The sequence below is a fragment of the Frieseomelitta varia genome, unplaced genomic scaffold (genome assembly GCF_011392965.1).
Source record: "Frieseomelitta varia isolate USP_RPSP 00005682 unplaced genomic scaffold, Fvar_1.2 scaffold_537, whole genome shotgun sequence".
NCBI lineage: Eukaryota > Metazoa > Arthropoda > Insecta > Hymenoptera > Apidae > Frieseomelitta > Frieseomelitta varia.
In genome coordinates, this window is record NW_025110298.1 from 223,674 (window position 1) to 242,737 (window position 19,064).

General features: G+C 37.6%; 2 protein-coding genes across 2 annotated transcripts in view; both read left to right on the forward strand.

The window, feature by feature from the left end:
- The window catches only part of LOC122533553, a 41,815-nt gene extending 25,701 nt beyond the window's left edge, over positions 1–16,114 (forward strand). Inside the window, exons 2-6 of the mRNA XM_043663381.1 lie at positions 221–643; positions 13,581–13,701; positions 14,928–15,109; positions 15,941–15,985; positions 16,080–16,114. Of these exons, the coding sequence (XP_043519316.1) occupies positions 221–643; positions 13,581–13,701; positions 14,928–15,109; positions 15,941–15,985; positions 16,080–16,114 (806 nt within the window). The remainder of the gene's footprint in view (positions 1–220; positions 644–13,580; positions 13,702–14,927; positions 15,110–15,940; positions 15,986–16,079) is intronic.
- Positions 16,115–16,330: 216 nt separating this feature from the next.
- LOC122533552 (choline kinase alpha-like) lies at positions 16,331–18,208 on the forward strand. Its single transcript, XM_043663380.1, has 2 exons — positions 16,331–16,607; positions 16,703–18,208. Exons 1-2 carry the CDS (start codon positions 16,509–16,511, stop codon positions 16,820–16,822), a joined length of 219 nt encoding a protein of 72 aa, XP_043519315.1. The 5' UTR covers positions 16,331–16,508; the 3' UTR covers positions 16,823–18,208.
- The last annotated feature ends 856 nt before the right edge of the window (positions 18,209–19,064 follow it).

Here is a 19,064-nt window from a genome sequence, read left to right on the forward strand (position 1 = left end):
TATTGATCTGTGAGAAAGTGAATTCATAAGTGATAGTTATTATATACATTATTCAATTTATATATATATATATATATATATATATATATATATATTATATTATATTATATATTATATATTATAATATTATTTATATTATATATTATATTATATATTTATATTTATATATATTAATTGAGAGTGTGTATTTTATTTAATTCACTCACACCCTAAACGGCAGAATTTCTTCTGTTTCTCTTTTCCCACCCACTTAACCGACCGTGTTCTTGCGATTTTTCAGAATGCTGGCAACTCGTGATAAAAAGCGTAAACGTACCGGCGACGGTGAAGGCCGACGACACCGATTACGTGATCCTGGACTGCGACTACGATCTCGAGAACACGCCGAGCAAGGGATTAGTCGTGAAATGGTTCTTCAACACCAACGAAGTGGCTTACCAATGGATATACGGCAGGGAGCCTTTGGCCGGGGATACCGCGCGGAAGTACATCGACCTGAAGTACAAAGCCAGCGACGATCCGTACACCAAGTACCGAGCCATGAAATTGAATAAGCCCGGTATCGATCTTACCGGCGAGTACACGTGCGTCATATTCACTTTCGCGGACGAGCAGTCCGCAAGCGCCTCCATGGTCGTGTATTGTAAGTATCCTCGCTATTTACGGCCAACCGCCCATTGATTTACGATCCTTTATGCCGATTTGTGCCGAACAGAAAACACGGCAGGTCCAATTATCCTTTCCAACCGGCGCGCGCCCCGTAGTTTCGCCGATTTTTTTCTTTTTTTCTTCCTTTTTTCGCCGCGTTCTTTTTTTTTTTTTATTTTCTTCTTTTATTAACCACGCCATTCACAGCGATCTCGCGGATCTCTTATCCCCGAATATACCTGTCTCGCGTCGACGATGAATGATCGCGCTTTTGTCTTTCGTTTTCGACTCTTCGAAACGTGCTCCCTTGCCGTGTCTCGCCAAGACACTTTCACACCGTGTGCAAAGGATCGCGATATTAATCGCTTGCGCTGGAATGGACGTGTGTCTGTGTCGAGAATCTTTTGTCTCAAAAAGTTGTAAATATTTTCTCAGCTTTAAGTGTATCTAAGTATGACCCAGGCGAAACAAATAATAAATTTATTACTTCTCAATCGTTTCTATCGTACCCGACGTGTTCAAAGAGACAGCGACCGAATTATCGTGTACGGTTCGGTCACTCGTTATGGTCCGCAATCAGTTGCCAGCGCAATTGGTTAATTTCTGTCACGCACGTCGAGAATTTTTTGTCCCAAAATTGCAATATTTTCTCAGTTTTAAGTATATTTATATATAGCTCAAGCAGAGGAAATAATAAATTTATTATTTCTCAGTATTTTCTGTTCAGTAATATCATACCGACGATATCGTGTACGGTTCGGTCACTCGTTATGGTCCGCAATCAGTTGCCAGCGCAAATGGTTAACCTCTTGCTCTGGAATGACGCGCAAAATTGCAACATTTTCTCAGTTTTAAGTTTCAAGTATATTTAAATATAACCGAAACAAAGGCCAAACAAATAATTAAGTTTATTACTTCCTAATAATCTCTATCTGCAGTGATATCATACAGACGAAGAGTTCGAAAAGAAAGCGACGAATTATTGTATATACGGTTCGGTCACTCGTTATGGTCCGCAATCAGTTGCCAGCGCAAGTGGTTAATCCGCGACTTCGTAAAGATTAAACAAGAATTATGTTCCCGTCTTTCCAGCTGACTCGACCGCAAATATTGAATCCTGAGGATCGCAATATCGACGTCAACAATGCGGCACCGAAATGTCAGCTTTCAGCTGAGATTATTAATATAATCCACGGATTATCGATACTTCTTTTATTTTCTTTTTTCCTTTCTTCTTTTTTTTTTTTTTCTTTTTCCTTTTGGCGGATATGAAATCAGGATTGCCGATAGTGTTGAGTCAGGGGGTAGTTTCGCTCCCCTCTCTCTCTCTCTCTCTCTCTCTCTCTCTCTGTGCTGTCTCTTTTCCTCTTTTTCGGCCACCATTCTCCCGGAGGGATCGATTGTTCCTTGAGGAACCGTTTAAAATGTTTCAAAGAGGAATCGAGCTGGTCGGTCACGTTCCCTCGGCGAGCAGAATATTATCGATAAAGAACGACGTAATTTCTCTTTTGCCTGTTGTCATTCGAAGAAGGGGTTGGTAATTTTCGGAGTGATTTAGGACGCGATGGTGGCAGACGAGAGGATAGAATCGGGAGCACAGATTCCGATATCCGTTTCACCGAGAATATTGTCCAGTCAATATCGGGTATCAGAAAGCATCGTTCAAGAGACGGTGCGACGTAAGACACGATTAGACAGAGAGCAGTCTATTAAAAAGTTTTCGGGCACGGGAAAAATTTATGGTTGTCTCAGAAGGCAATTCCAATAAAGATGGACCGTTAGGTGTAATATAAGGTGATTTGAGCAATGACGAGCCACTCGGTATAACAATTTAACATTTAAAAATTATATTATGTCCGTAAGATCTTAATTATTTCTACTTCTATCGTTCGTTTAATATTTTAATATTTTAAAGAACATTATATTGCACCTTTTTAACAGAAATGGTCTGCCAAAACTGCCAAAATTGTAGAAATGAACGACAATATAATTTTTCATACAAATCTCACGGATTTTGGAGAGATTTTAAACGATTTTTTGTAAAAATGTATAAATAAAAGCTTTTGTACTTTATTGTATTACAAGGTTATTCCTTTTTTTTTTTTTTATTTTAGTTTTTTCTCTGATGGAAATTTTATGCTTCAATCGCTGGTAGTTTTAGTGTTAAAAACATAATGGGTTTTGGAACAGGTTTTTCTGCACGAATGTACACTTGATCCAAACAGCGAGAATATACCAGACTGTTTACGAAATGAAACGGAAAATCAGATTGTCTTTAATTTTCTTGAAAAATATTCCTTTCGTCGCGAGCAATGCTTATTAACGTCAAATTTATCCTATCAAAAACGATAGACCAGTAACGAACTGGAAATACGGAATCAATTGTTCATTCTCACGCGTTTCTAATACCGCGTATTTCTAACAGACACAGAGGACCGATCGTTAATTATTCTTTATCGTAGGTCCCTGAAATCGTATCTCGTAATTTCATCGAGAAGCAACGAACCTATGATTTAATTCAGTGATTAAAAACACACCCAAAGCCTCGCCGAGGGAAACCGAAATAATCCCGCGACTATAATCCAATTTTCGTTTCGCGCAATTTTTCAGTGACGCTTTGGCATCGCCTATCGATTTTGCATTTTTTTTTTCTTTTTTCTCTCTCTCTCTCTCTCTGTTTTTAATCCTATGGCTGAGATAAATTCCTTCTTTGCGGGTGTTAAATAAAACAGGAATAAACACGTACTGAAAAAAGAAAAAAACAGAGAACAAAAATATATGCTCGGTGTACGATTGCTGACTTTACTCCACTCCCTCTCGCGAGAAGATATAAACGAGTGTGTTAGGGTATCGCGTGTGTTGCGTTCGCGACGCGTGATAAGTACGCAATATTTGTCGAGTCGTGCGGCATTTTTACACGTCGCGCGTAGTTTGACGTGACACGTTCCGCGAGCCAGAGTGATGTTGCGTGAAATAATTCTCGAGATTGCAACGCGACACGAAACGAGAAAGGCGCCGGCCGGCTCTCGGTCGAAGCCGCCGCAACAATTCGTTTCGCGCGCGTAATTAACGCGTAATTAAAAAGACAGGAGGGTGAAAAATATTAGCGTCGATGAACAGATAACCGCGATGAACGATCGATGAGACCTTAGACATCTAACTGGTTTTATTCGACGAATTATCATTGAACTCTTACAACATCGAAGATCTTCGCTGAAAATCTGTATTTAAATTGCAGAGAACGATGTGTGTTCTATCATGAGTCAAGTTACGGACATACGTATCGACAAATAATTGCTCAACAAATTTCCGCCAATCAAATCCCTGTTGCCATTGAAACGTACATCGTATTAATAGAAAGGATTATTTGAGAATTTGTAATCATATTGAATAATCATGATACAGCATAAATTCGTAAAGTGTTGCCTGTCGATCTCGATGAAAATTGTACGTAGAATTTTCCGATTATTCGGGTTAATTAATAATAGCGCGTGACAGCGTGATTAACACAGGATCCATAATGATATCTTTATGGGTGGGAATCGTTCGGTTTTCGACATCAGGCAGATATAAATGAAATTTTGATTAAACAAGCAAATTACCCTTGAAAAACAATTATCCCGTGAGATAATTAGATTAGTGAATATTAATATGCACGAGAAGGATGACTCTCCTATTGAGCAATTAATTTTACTAAAAACATTATCTAACGGATATAAATTAATTACCAAGTTCGCGAGGGACATGCAATTACAAAATGCCATAATGAAATCAATTTCACTTCTCGCGCTCCAATTCGGGTTCCAATTAATGAAAATTAATATAGTTAATATCTTTAAAATTGTTTAAGCATCGTTCTCGATGTAATATCCCCCTGTTCGTCCGAATTGGATAGTGAACGCAGCAATTTGAACTTATCAAAGCATTTTATTACGAAATTTCATGGCTCAACGATTCCATTCTCGAAAGGCGCAATTAACTTGTTTGTTTATCAGTTCCTTAGCTTCGCTTGCCTACCCTTTTGACTTGCAACTGCCCGCTTTTAATTAAATCATATTCCAGCTACGTTGCGTAACGTGAAATCGAAGGGAACGTAAAATACGATGTAAAATTTGCAACGTGTATTTCGTAACGTGCAATTTAATCCCAACGTTAATTATAGTCAATAAACGTTCGTTTAAATAAATATTCTTTCGCCGGCCGTAATTTATTAAAAAGCTTTATTAAAAAGCTTTATTCTCAACGTCCTGATTTTATATTTCACTCGCTTCCAAATTCTCCCTTGACCAAAAGATATATATTTTAACTGGTGTAACTGCCAGCACTAAATCTGAAGATTCTCGTACGTATACGTGAGTGAAAGGGAGGATGATACCGTCGATGGATGGCATCACGTTCGAGTATTCTTCGACAATAAACTCGATGAGTAATTATCGATCGGTGAAAGAGGAGCCGCGCATCGCTTGGCATGCAAGCAACACGCAAGAGATCAAAACGTTATCCTTCTCCAAGTAACGGCAAATATTTACCCCGATCCGAGTTCAAGTAGCGTGTCTCGCAGACAAATTATTTCGCCGATAAACAAGCGACTCACGGCGAAAAATAATTTCACAGTTTGTCCGATCCTTTGAAATTTTCGCTGAAAATCGTTGGAACACCGATCGACTCTACTACCGACTTCTCCCCCGATTAAATTCGCTCTTAAATATATGTAAATATATTTATAATTATATACAATTATTTAATATTTTATAATCATGTTTTTATAATTTTTATATTTAATATTTCATAATTTATAATTTTATAATTATATATAGTTATATATTTAATATTTTGTAGTTGTATTTTTATAATTTTTATATTTAATATTTTATAATTTATAATTTTGCAATTTTTATATTTAATACTTTATAATTTATAATTTTATAATTTTTATATTTAACATTTTATAATTTACAATTTTTATATTTAATACTTTATAATCTATAATTTTATAATTTTTATATTTAATATTTCATAATTTATAATTTTATAATTATATATAGTTATATATTTAATATTTTACAGTTGTATTTTTATAATTTTTATATTTAATATTTTATAATTTACAATTTTATAATTTTTACATTTAATATTTTATAATTATATGTAATTATATTTATAATTATATATTTGTAATAATTAAATATCTTTAAATATTTTTATACGAATTCGTACAATATTCAAAGACACACGATGCGTTCGAAATGGAAAAAGAAAATTATGCAAAAATTTGCACAAACATGTACAAATAACTACGCTGATTGATATCAGGTTCAACACGGCAGTGTCGCAATGAATTTACAAAGCTGATAATCCCTTGGAGACTCTTCACCAACCAAACAGCGAGTTAATCAATTCATTGAGTCGTCGTTATTTCGTATGAAATCAGAATAGTTAGTTGGCCGAGGCTCGACAAACTACTCGAGGTTTCGGCGCGATCCCCCTCTTTCGCGTCGTGTGGCACAAGTGGTGGAAAGCGCGCGTTTAACTTTCGAGCCGGAACTTTCGAGCATTTTAATGCCTCTGCCCCGAACCAACGTTTCCGGGTTGCTGGGAGGTGGAAGCGGAGACTTGGTTTTAAAATGTTTCAAGTTGTTTCGCGAGGATGGTACAAGTCGCGGGCAATTTTGTATTTCTTTCTCTCTTCTCGAACTTACCATCTCTACATGAAAGTTAAGCCACACGGTTTTTACCAAAGAGAACGCTGCGCCCAGCCTCGCGAAAACTTTTACTCACCGAGAGATGAACTTGAACCATCTGAGCCTCTCAACCGTGATACCTGATTCCGTGAAATTAATATCTTTCGCCCAGCGTCTTGTTACACCTCTTGCCTCGCCGAAAAACTTCCCCTTACGCAGTATAATATTCTTCGCGACGAACGAACGTCCTCCATTATTTCTCCGAGGCACTCGAAGTAAGTGCGATTCATACACACGCGGGTTGAGAGTCTCGAACGATAAATACAACGATCAACGCTCGCACGAGGGAATATTGTATCGAGGGGGAATTCATTTCGACAGTTAACCGCGCTGGAAAAAAATATATTCCACAATTTTCGCGTGAAAATATCCCCGATGGATTCGAGTTGTCGTATATTCAATTGACGACAATTCGACGAAGCAATCGTATAAATTCTCCAACTGTCGTTTACAGTTAAAACGGAATGATCTTGAATAGGTAAAACAGCTCGGAGACCACTGCGGAAACAGAATCGTGGAATCGACATTGTATATATGATCGATTGATCCCACCAACAAATCTGTTCCAAATCAGAGCTGTAGATTGAATTTCTTTTTTTTTTTTTTTAACCAGCCTTTGTCTCGGAGAAAATTGTCAACTTGGTGTAGCACTTGATTCAGAATCGGACCAATGTCTCTCGATAAATTGATATCGAGTAACATCACAATAGGGATAGATTTACATTCAACAACGGGGATAGCAACGATTTCTCCTTTCAATAAACAAACAGAGACGAACGAAACTTTTGCGAAACTAAAATCCGATTGTTCGCTGATGGATTCGCGGGAATTAAATTTAAAAAATTAGGAAGGAATTAAAATTGAAATTAAATCAGGGATGTTTAACTTGTTTGCAGTTTACTCGCGCTGAATATTTTCTTATTGGAGTAAGTTGATTCTCCTTGTTCTATCCGTTTTATTTTTCATTTTTTGTGAAGTTCACAATTACGGAGGGAGAAGAAGAAAAAGATGGATCGTTGAACGTCGCGTTTATACTCGATAATAGAACACTGCACTAAACCCAAACGGCCTCATTCATTTTCCAACATCGGCGTACTCGTTCTTTCGATCACTCAGTCGACTAGTGATGTATCCTTTTAGACATTTCCTCCAATTTCCTGTTTCCGTATTTATGAAAAAGATTGTTCGTTTAAATTCAATCATAAATCAGCTTCTATTTGTTACGGTACTGAGATGCAAAGTAAAATATCATCATTACTAACAAAGTAAAATATTGGTGTATTGTCTCTTTTTAAATTCTATTCTTTTGAAGATCGAGACAACATTATTACGATCTTGAATATAATTTCTTTCATTTCGACGTGCTGCGATTCATTTGTATTCCTTCACGAATGATTTTCATCCTTTCATCGACATTCTTAATTGTCATTATTTGTATTTGGTGCCCTTGTTTTATTTATTCCTCAATATTCTCTCCAAAGAGAGAGGCCTCTCTCGTATTTCACGGTTTCGTAATATTAATATTAAATCTCAAAAGTTGCTAAAACAATTATCGCGGTGGATTATTTTTATTTAACAAATCGCAAAGGGGTATATATATCTAGATGAAACCATATTGATTCGTTCAGTTTCAATAAACGTATTGATGTGGTGTATCATTTACAAACATATTATGCATATTATGAAACGTTACATAAACAGGACGAGGAAAAGCTTGTTAACTACGATTAATTATATACTGCAGAATTAAACAAACAGAATCCGCTGTAAGCCTTGCATATTCAAATTAATTGAATTCTGAAATTGACGCGAAAAGCAGAACGGGACAAAAGGAGATTGTAGAATCAGACAGAATCCTCGTCGATTTTTATTCATCGGTCAACGAGGAATGTGAAAATTAAATCGAAATATTCCATTACATATTCAGTGGAAACTGAAGTGTTCAAACTAGCGTAAACAAAATCCAACTACAGTGCCAGACAAATTAATAATTTCTCAAAAGTGTATCGAATGTTGGCAAAAAGTTGTGCCCTATGTGAAAAAGTAAGTAAAGAAGAGAAAAGAGGAAAATTTTTCCGTTGACTTGTTTTCGAAGAAATTGATTTTTAAAACCCTGATTGAACGCGTTGGCTGTCGATGAAATGTCGACGATTGGCTCCATTTCAACTGGTTTTTTCCTCTAAAAGCGAGACTTTAAATGAAAAAAATTTCACTCCATATTTTCACAATATATTTTTGCATGTAGGATAATCTCTCGTTCCATTTATGATTCTCTATACACTGTGTCCATCAGATACTGAAAATGGTATCGAACACGGTAGATTTTCACTTGAACGAAAAGATTCTTCCCAATGAACCCGCAGTTTCCAATTTTTCATTTCATCAAGTGTCAGAGTTGTACGATTTAAGCTTCAAATTCCAGATCTTTTCTAATATTCATTCGATTGCCCGGAGAAGAATTCGACGCACTTCCATTCGATGTCCAATGCATCAAATTATATATTTATTATCTCTCGTGCGTAGAATATCGATATGCTCTCTCAACGGTGTGTGAGAATCTCAAATTTAAAAAGAGTCTATCGTATAATGAATTCAACTTGAAACGAAGCAACGAAGAAAAAAAAGAGAGAGAGAGAGAAAAGCGAGAAGAAATAAAAAAATCAAACAGGATCTGGTACGACTGTCCGGTGTCTACGGTAGAATTCACTTTTGAGCCGCTGTCCAAGCCGGTGGCTCGACGTTTGGGCTATCTTTCTCGATGACACGAGCATAACGGCGCCAGGGAGGCCATATAATTTGAACTTTTCTGTCACGGTGACACGTGCGCAATTTATTTCCGCTCCCCTCTCGGACCGCATTTTACTTTGCCGGCCTCGCGGCTGGCCACTCGCGCTCGAAAAATAAAAATTGCCGACCGTCCGCAACGAAACGGGGTTCTACCTAGAGATGGAACGAGAAGACAAGACTCGACAGAGAGAGAGAGAGAGAGAAACGTGCGACATTATCGCGATAATGCAGCGTCGTCTACCGCCAAAGTAGCACGCTGTATATCCATTACTATTACCTTTTTTATTTTCATTGCCGTACGTGTGACCGCCGCGAAATAACCACTTCCAGACCTTGTGTCCTCTGTCCCGATTCGATGGACGATCATAAATTCCTCTCCGCTGATCCTTAATAGCCCTCGCGGGATTGAACGTTGGATTCCTTCAGCCGTGCCGGATCTGAAAACGCTTCGCTTTCTAACGAGTTTCTTAACGGCGATCGAAGTGTGAAATTTCGTGTGAAATGAAAAGCAACAGGGGCAAGTTACAATGCAATAAAGAGCGCGAGCTAAATATCGTTCGAGCCTCTGAAAAATACGCTGTCGTAAATATAATTTCGGCCTTTTTTGGAGCAGTAGTTTCAGTATTGAGATCAGAAGATCAGATTTCATCCTACGAATTCGAGGATCAGGATGGAACTTGATGTCATTTTTAATACATTAACTCGTCGAGTGAATTTCATTATTAACCAGAAGAGCTTGGCTTTAGAATTCTTTCAGAAGGGAAATTTTCCCAATAACATCCCTCCCCGATCTTAAAAACGAACTGGAATAAATTAGTCAATCCTCGCGAGTGGTCCCCTCTCCTGAAATTCGACAGAAAATTTCATACGGACCGAGGACAAAGTATAGGATGCTTCAGATAGACAATCGTCACAGTCAATTACATAGGTCACTTTGAAGGAACAATGTGGGTCACTCGAATTGTCCGTAGTATCTGCCCGAGGGTTAAAATCACTTTGTAACGATACTTCGTGAAACTGAAATTGTTTCAGACAATTTACAATGCAGATGCACGAAGTGACTACTCCTCCGCTCGCGCAAATACCGTTGCTTTTACCAAACGGGAAGTTTTGCGAAACCGCGGGGTCGATCAAGTTTTAACGGAATCCTAGGTGTAGTTCGAACAAAGGATTTCTTGTATGTATTCTCTGAAACCGATTGTTACCGAAGTTATCGGTTCGTCCATTCCCTGAAATTGGCAAACGACGGAAAGAACCGAAACGAATTTAACTTTCCCTCGTCTTCGTTTGATTTCTTTCCGTGGACAGCTACTGCTCCGCGTAGCGGTAGCTGTCTGAGGCGAGCCGAATTCACGTCGCAAATAGACTGGCGAAATTCGTCGAAACAATTCGTCCGCCTCAAATTAGAATTGACCGTGGAACGCGAGAAGGCGAGAAGGGAAAAAATCGAACAGGTGCGGACGAAAGATTCGATTTAGAGCTAATGGAACGTACATGTCACGGAGTTCCCTCCGCGCCAGCTAGCGTATAAAACTATTGGCAGTTACATTTGTGTACGTCTTCAGCTTTCCTATCTTTCGCTTCGACTCGAGTTTTACGACATTCTACTATACAGTATTATACAGGCTGTTTCGTAACTTGTGGAGCTCCCACTTCGGGAGGTGATTGTACGCGTAAAAATAATGAAAAAGAAAATCATAGAAATATATGTCCTATCTGTCTTCGTTTATGAGATGTAATGAACTTTCTGTTTTAATTACTTTTGCAAAAGAATGCTCGAAATGACCACGTTGCATTTGAAGACAAGCCTGCACGCGTCTTGTCATTCATCTGGTTACTCTCTCTATCATTCCTGGTGTTTCTCGAATTTGTCGGAAGCCTTGCTCTATTCTATTTCGAAGTATTTCAGCGTGTTCAATCGATGTTGCGTGTACAATAGATTTTCAATGTCCCCACAAATGAAAATCTAATGGATTCAAATTCGGAGAACGAGCAGGCCATGCAATAGGACCTCCGCGACCAATCCATTTATTTGCAAAGTGTTGATTTAAAAATTGCCTGGCCACTCGGCTAAAATGCGGCGGAGCTCCATCATGTATAAACCGCGTACGAATAATCTAATATCGACTGGAACTTCCCCTAATATTTCGTGTAAACGCGTGCTGAGAAAATCAACGTACTTTGTGCCTGTTAGTTTCCCATCAAGAACAAAAGGCACAATTAAAAATTTATCAATTATTCCTGCCGATACGTTTCAACTAAACTGGTGTTGATGTCTTGAATGCACAATAACATGTGGGCTTTCTTCGTCCCAATTATGATTATTATGAAAATTAAATATATCATCCCTGGTAAACCCTAGCTTACTAGAGTTTGCTCTGTTTATAAAATTCAGGCGTACAATCAGCTCCCGAAGTAAGTCCCACAAGTCACGAAACACTCTGTATATCTCCCTGTTGCATTGGCAATTAAAGAAATTGTTCTTTTTTCAACTGGTTTGCGGACCGTAACGAGTGACCGAACCGTATACAATAATTCGTCGCATTCTTTTCCTTTTGAGCTCGCCGGTGTGATATCACTGGATAAAAATTATCAAGAGGTAACGTACTCGTCATTCGTTTTGTCCGGGTTTACATTTAAATATACTGAGAAAATGTTGCAATTTGGGACAAACAATTCTGGACGTGCGTGGCAGGAGGTTAAGACGTCTGTCACTTGCGGAATGCTCTATACTAAACGTGGACTCGAACGAATTTTCGATATAGTGGATAAAATCGACAAAGACTTGTCCAAGTATACTTATTTAATGTGCCGGTACGAGAACCACTAACGCGATGGCTAGAAACTTTTTTATAAACAAATTTTGAACAAAACGACGTTATAATTATAACAGAGTCGATATTTTTAAACTATTCAACAAACTGTAGCAATACATTTTATATTAGTGTCACGTAAGAAGAGTTAAGTTAGTAAAATATCAAAAATGTAACCTCTTATTCCGTGTTGCGACTCGGATATCTTCGGAATTGTGGCAATTAGCTAAGTATTGGTTTAACTAGGTTAACGTACACAGGGTTACCGAACCATCTTCTATATTAACTGTGGCATAACCTGAAGCAGTAACTTCTGAAAACAACGTCGAACATGATCAAAACTGCACTGAAATGGAAAGATAACATGCACGACTCGTGAAAGTAACGATTAAAGAATAACAAAACAGAGCGTCGCGTCTCTTTTTACGAATTTTACATTTTTATACATCACATGTCATCAGCTTGATACGTCATACATCACGTGTATATTGCGAATGCAATTCTAAACACTTTCCTAGAAGAAGAAGGCGAAGAAAAAGTTGGAAGCACGAACAAATTTTTCGAGATATTAGGAAGGAAATAGACAGATAACGCAATTAAAAAATTATCACTCGCTACTGAGAAACATTTCGAAACGTTAGGGGAACGAAATTGTACGTTAAGTGATATCTGAATCAGTTGTAAAGTAGCTTTGCGTAACCGTGTCAGTTACGAAAACAGCAATGAATCGGTTATGAAATCTGAAAAACATTGAATTCATTCGCCGTGATGTAATACGTTGCTGGAGAAACGTACAGGGATACATTAAACGATTTCCGATACGGTTTTAAAATATGTGTATACCAAAAACGAACAGGTCTGAATAAAAATTTCGATAAAATAGAGTATTGTCTAGGGAACGTAAATTCGTTGAACGTGCGACGAATAAAATTTCACAGTTGATTTTACAACAGTAGCCGAACGTATGTATGTATTTACATGTGTAGCTTTTGCCTGCTTACGGATACGTGGTCCGAATCGGACGAACAGATTCGGAAATCATTGTCGAACATTAAGCTTTATCGCCTGTGCTGTGCGCACCGTCGAATTTATTTGCCAATTTGTCTTATAACCAATAAGCCCGCTGTAGAAATGGCAAATAAAAGCTGAAGAGAATTGAAAGCGAAAAAAACTGGGAGGAAACGCTTTGAATAAATTCCGAGTACTTGGTTTCTAGAGAAGATCTATATTACGATACACGACGATATGCATTGTGTCCAATGAATGTAGGAATTTGAACGTATCAAAAATAAAATGCTAAGAATATCGTCGTAATAGTTTCCGAAAATGTTAGAGAAATGTAAATATTTTAATATAATAGTATAATAATAATAATATTATTTTCATAAACTATTGAAAGCGATTCTTAGCGATCCTTTTTTCTTATACACTGTACGTGAACGTAAAAGCTGACGGCATAATTCTGTATTTCATTTTCTAATGGGAAATCTTTCGCCAAGAAAAATATTTCGTTCAGTAAAAAGAGGAATTAATTAATTGGAATTTGATGTACCTGCCGTTTGTTAAATTGAATGAAACTTGTTTGTTCCAGCAACGGAGGACAAATTCGATCTTGTATATAGAAAGAAAACTATAGATGATAAGGACGGGGTGGAGATAACGTGCATGGCAGAAGGACTATATCCGCAACCCACTCTAGATATATCCATCGAGTAAGTACTCCAACAAGCTTTCCAACCCCTTAACCGTGCGCCACGGTAAACTACCTAATTTTCTGATACTTTTAGATCTTGATAAAAACCAACTTCCGCTTCGTTGTTAACGAATTAAACGTCTGCGCACGAGGCAACGCGATCTCGCTATCGTCTTAGTTTAAAAAAAAAAAAAGAAAAAAGAGAGAGAGAACGAAACTCTAACTTGCAATTACTTTCGATATTTCGTTCAACGTTGCTGAATAAATGAATAATTAAATGAGGAAAATCGTGGAAATTCTAATTTTCCGACGAGAAAGTAGAAACGTGAAAGATTCCTGTTGAACACGTGAACGGTAATAACATTCAACGCGGCCGATGTAATAATTTTAATAACAAACGCTCTTTTGTTAACACGGATCACGCGTACAACGGCGGGACGTGTAAGAAAAATATAAACGACGAGAGCGTTCAAACGAAACTAAATGGAAAGATTGTCTTATTTTAACGCTGGAAATTACCCCCCCCCCCTCCCTCCCCCCTCCCTAGCGATAACAACGAAAATTATGAAACAGTCTCGTTGCCGTGTTGTCTGTAACAATAAACCTGGAATACAGACCGTGTAAACGGACAGAACGAAAGTTTCGAGCCACGCCACGCAAGCGTTGTTGTTATTTTAAATATTCGTAACGTCGTTCGGAATAAAATATCGAGAATTGTAAGTTCTCGATTGTCTGCAATTGTCATTCTCGTGTGATCAAATATATATATATATATATATATATAAATATTTTATATAAATATATATAAATATAAATAAATATATATATATAAATTTACAAAATATAATATATTATATATATATAAACATAATATATTATATATATATATATATATATATATATATACATATATAAATTTACAAAATTTCGTGATCAACGATTCTTCGGTGATGAAAATTTCCATAATCCCTCCACTGTGCTAAAATACCAGAGAATCTCGAATTTCACGATCTCTGCCTAACCTCGAAATTCGTTGCAAAGATCAACGCCCAAAGTTTGCAAGAACAACAACAACAACAACAACAACAACAACAACAACAGTAACAAGAGGGAAGCAAGACACGGGCGTGCGTCTCGGAAATAACATTAACATGCTAATAGCCGAGCGTTCGGTCGACATATTGCACGATATTTCGGGTTGGTACGTGGTCCGCGATAATTTTGCCAACGTCGCTTCCATTGCAGGGGTGTCCCGGAAAAGCAAACAGCGAAGCCTACCGTTACGCTGCGTGACGATGGACTGTACGATATCTTATCACGAACGGCCTTACTGGACGAAGATTTACCGGAAGCAGCGATTGTCAAATGCTTGCTCGGTATACCGAAGGCGAACTACAACGTTTCCCACCAAACCGTCTACTATCCCGGTTAGTATAAACCGTATTTTAATCTATCCTATCTATCTTCGTCTTTCTACCCCTCTCTCTCTCTCTCTCTCTCTCTCTCTTTCTCCTTCTCTCTATCTGTCTATCTATCTATCTATCTATCTTTCTCCGGTCTCCGTTATCTTTCTCTGTCGCACGCTACCGGAAGCGTTTTACCTTCGATCTCTTCATATTGCAGCGGGAAAAGGGGAGGAGGGGAGGGGGAGAACAAGGGGAAGAGAAATAGAAAAAAGAAAAAACTGGAATAGCTCGTTAATGAGGTTGGGATTAAGGGGAGGTGCAGCTCGCATTTACCGCGAATTAACGATGTTTTATCTCCCTCTCCTCCCCCCCCCCGCGACTCTTGGAAAATCGATTTACGGTTTAACCCTTTAACTGGAACGCGGCTCGGCTTGCACAGCCAGTTCCGCGACATAAATATTTGCCCCGGCCAAGTGTTGCTCTTTCATAACCGCGATGAAATTCGCCGAATGGCTTTAATCGGCACGTTTCTCTCCCGTCGCTTCGAAAGATATTCGACATTTGCCGTCATTTCGATTCGCGATGACAAACGCGAAATTGCTCGATCGAGGAATAAGATCTTTCGTTTACGACTTGGGTAACGTTGGTAACGCTCAATGAGTTGATTTTAACATTAACGAAAAGCCGAAGATCACGTAGTGTGTGGTTATTCGTTGGAGCAATTATTCAAACGATAATGATTAACGCTGACAAACGATGACGATTGACGATATATATATATTTATGTAAGGAAGTGTGACGAACTTATTCTTTCTAACAACCGTGGCTTCGACTCACACATTGTTGAATTACAGAGCTGCGCTATCGTCAAACACTGCGCGCGCGACTCCTCGCAAAGTGAGTGCCGCACAGCTTGATAACTAAAACCGTGCTACCGAATATCCATTCGTATTGCGTATTGAAATGTAATGTGACGAGATTGTCAGTGTAGATAACATCGTGTCGCCGATGTGCCTCCATGTTTAACGTATTATCCAATAATATTCGAAGAATCTCCACCTGGTTAGCGTGCAATCGTGCCTCCTGTGTGTACATGTTTTCTGTACCGTGCAACAAACAACAAGCGTCAATACAACAAATTAAACGTGATCGATTGTCAGCAAAATCAAGCCTATACGTATATATATACATATATATATATATATATATATATATATATATATATATATATATATATATATATATATATATATATATATGATACTACCTTCTATCTGTTCAAATTCATTTTTTCAATTATACTCGACAAACGATCGTACTGCACGTTTAGCAATTCCATATTTTTCGACAGCTCAACTTTGTTAGAAGTTACTTAAGAACGGTTGGGAAAGAAGAAGGGCCATCGGAGGAACAACGACTCATGATGGAAATAAAGATATTCTATCTGGCTAGTCACTTATTTTGGGGTCTCTGGAGTATCGTCAACGCCAAATTATCAGAAATTCCATTCGGTTACTGGGTAACTTTTTTTTTAACTCTTTTTTTTTTCTCTCACAATTCTTCCTATCAATCAACGTTTATATCTTTCATCTCGTTGCATTCCCATTGTTGCAGGACTACGCAGTTTCCAGATTAAAAAATTACCAATATCTGAAGGAAAAAATTGTGGCTTCTGGAGGATCACCGACGGTGGATAACGACGACGGTGTCAAAAAAATAACCATGGTAGATTGAACAAATCGACAACAGTGTACGAGCGTGACTGTTTCCTTTCTGCGACAAGTAAAAGTCTGCTGCCCGCTATATTTTCATGCGCTCGTAATTATCCTGTCAGATTCGTGACATTCACTTTCTCGTTGTTTCACGAATCAACGTCTGCGGTTTTTAACAGAAGAAAAAAAAAAAAAGAACGGAAAAGCCGACAACAACGGAACAAGATATGAAAACCAACGAGAAAAGAATTTGCGCACGCATGTATTCATATGCAGGGAGCAAAGGTAGCGCACGCGAGTGAGCGAGAGAGAAAGAAAGAAAGAAAGAAAGAAAGAAAGAAAGAGAGAGAGAGAGAATATGAACGTAGCTCAAGAATATAATATGGGAGACAACGAAAGTACACACACACACACACACACACACATACATACACATGTACACGAAAAAAAGAAAAATAAGATTGGTAAAGAAAGAAACGAGACGATGCCTTACGATAGAATTGTCTACGCCAATTGTTACGAACAATTCTGTTCAGTTTTCGATGAATACTGCTCGATACAACTACTACACGATACACGTGTGATTAATCGAAAGCTAATGACTAATGTGACTAATATACAAGATAAGACATAATCCCTTCGCTGTAATATAGAAAATGGAAAGGGACTTGCGCAAGTGCAACAGGGATATCTCTTTCGTGGACAACCTTGTCTTACGAATTACGAATGTGATATAGAATAAGAAATGCGTATGAGATATTGTCCTGACATCTTCAACTTTTCAGGGAAAAGCTGCTCAATTTTCGAATCGGGCTATCAATATTTTTAGCCGGATATTGAAAATCAAAAGGGTTGATTCCTACCGTCTATAATTACATTATATATGTATATGATGTACACGTGTATGTACGTAATGCCTATGTATATACACACGTAATATGCATATGCATGTACATATATATATATATATACACATACGCAACATACGTACGTACATATGTAAGTATGGCGAACGTACATACATGTGTGTACGTAGATGATTTGTACATATATAACTACAATTTTATTGTACCTGGATCTAATCATTGTGCTATCAAATCGTATTTTCGATCGCGTCTCGCGTGTATATACATACATATGTACTTAATTGTGAGTTGTTTTTGCACGAGCTGAGAACGTCGTGCAAAGAAACAAAAACACACGGACGTGATAAAAAATCATTACAGAATCATTACGTATGTACATGTTTGCGATGAATACTGAATCAAGATATTTTCTCCGTGATTATTTAGTATCTACTGACGTTTTATTTCTAATTCTTCCACACCGTGATATTGCGTGTTTCATTAGTGCGACATATTTCTCGGTTCAACGAAAAATGATATTTTAATAAAATTGCAAGAAACGACTTTTGCTTGTTTCATTTGTTCTTTTCATTTTCACCCTCCTTTTCCTTCAATAAATCAATCATAATTAATACAATTTGACTGGAGAGCAAAAATCTGAAATTTTATTCAAAATGGACTTTCTCGAGTTTGTTTTTAAACCGTTGTTGCATTTGCTTTTGTAAGATGGCGGTCATTGTATACAACATGTAGCGACCTATAGTTCCTCGAGTACGAGTTTCGAACACCAACTTGCACAAGCCGCAAGTGGCTGTGCGCCTAGCGTCGAAGTCAACCGATATTCGATGTTAAGCAAAAACAGAGTGCGGAACCGCTAGGATGGGTGGACCCAATCCAGCCTTAGCGAATAGTTACACAAACAAGCGTCTGGGGTTAAGGAGTCGCTGCGCCATCAGCAGGCCCCACTGGATGAGTCTAGGCAGCGACTCTGAGACGAAACGCCACAACCTTTCCTCACCTTACCCACATCATCACTTCCTACATTATCATCGCCACTTTCAATCCCTTCAAACATGTAGTATAATTATGATGATAATTCAAATTAATATCGCAATACTACAAATAAATAATAACTCCGTAATTAATTTTAGTTGTTTATATAAAAATATTATCAATATAACAAAATATATAATTACTAACAATTTAATGAAGAATTTAAATAATGAAAGTTAAATAACGAATGGTTATATATACAAGTGTCTGTAAACATTTCCATGGTGATAATAAAATTACTTACAATTTTTAAATATTCTATTGTTTATATTAAATACACATCTCGACGGAACGATTTAATGAACATAGATATCGTTGATCTAAATACTTCAAAGTAGAGGTCGCTACAAACATGGCACTGCGTAC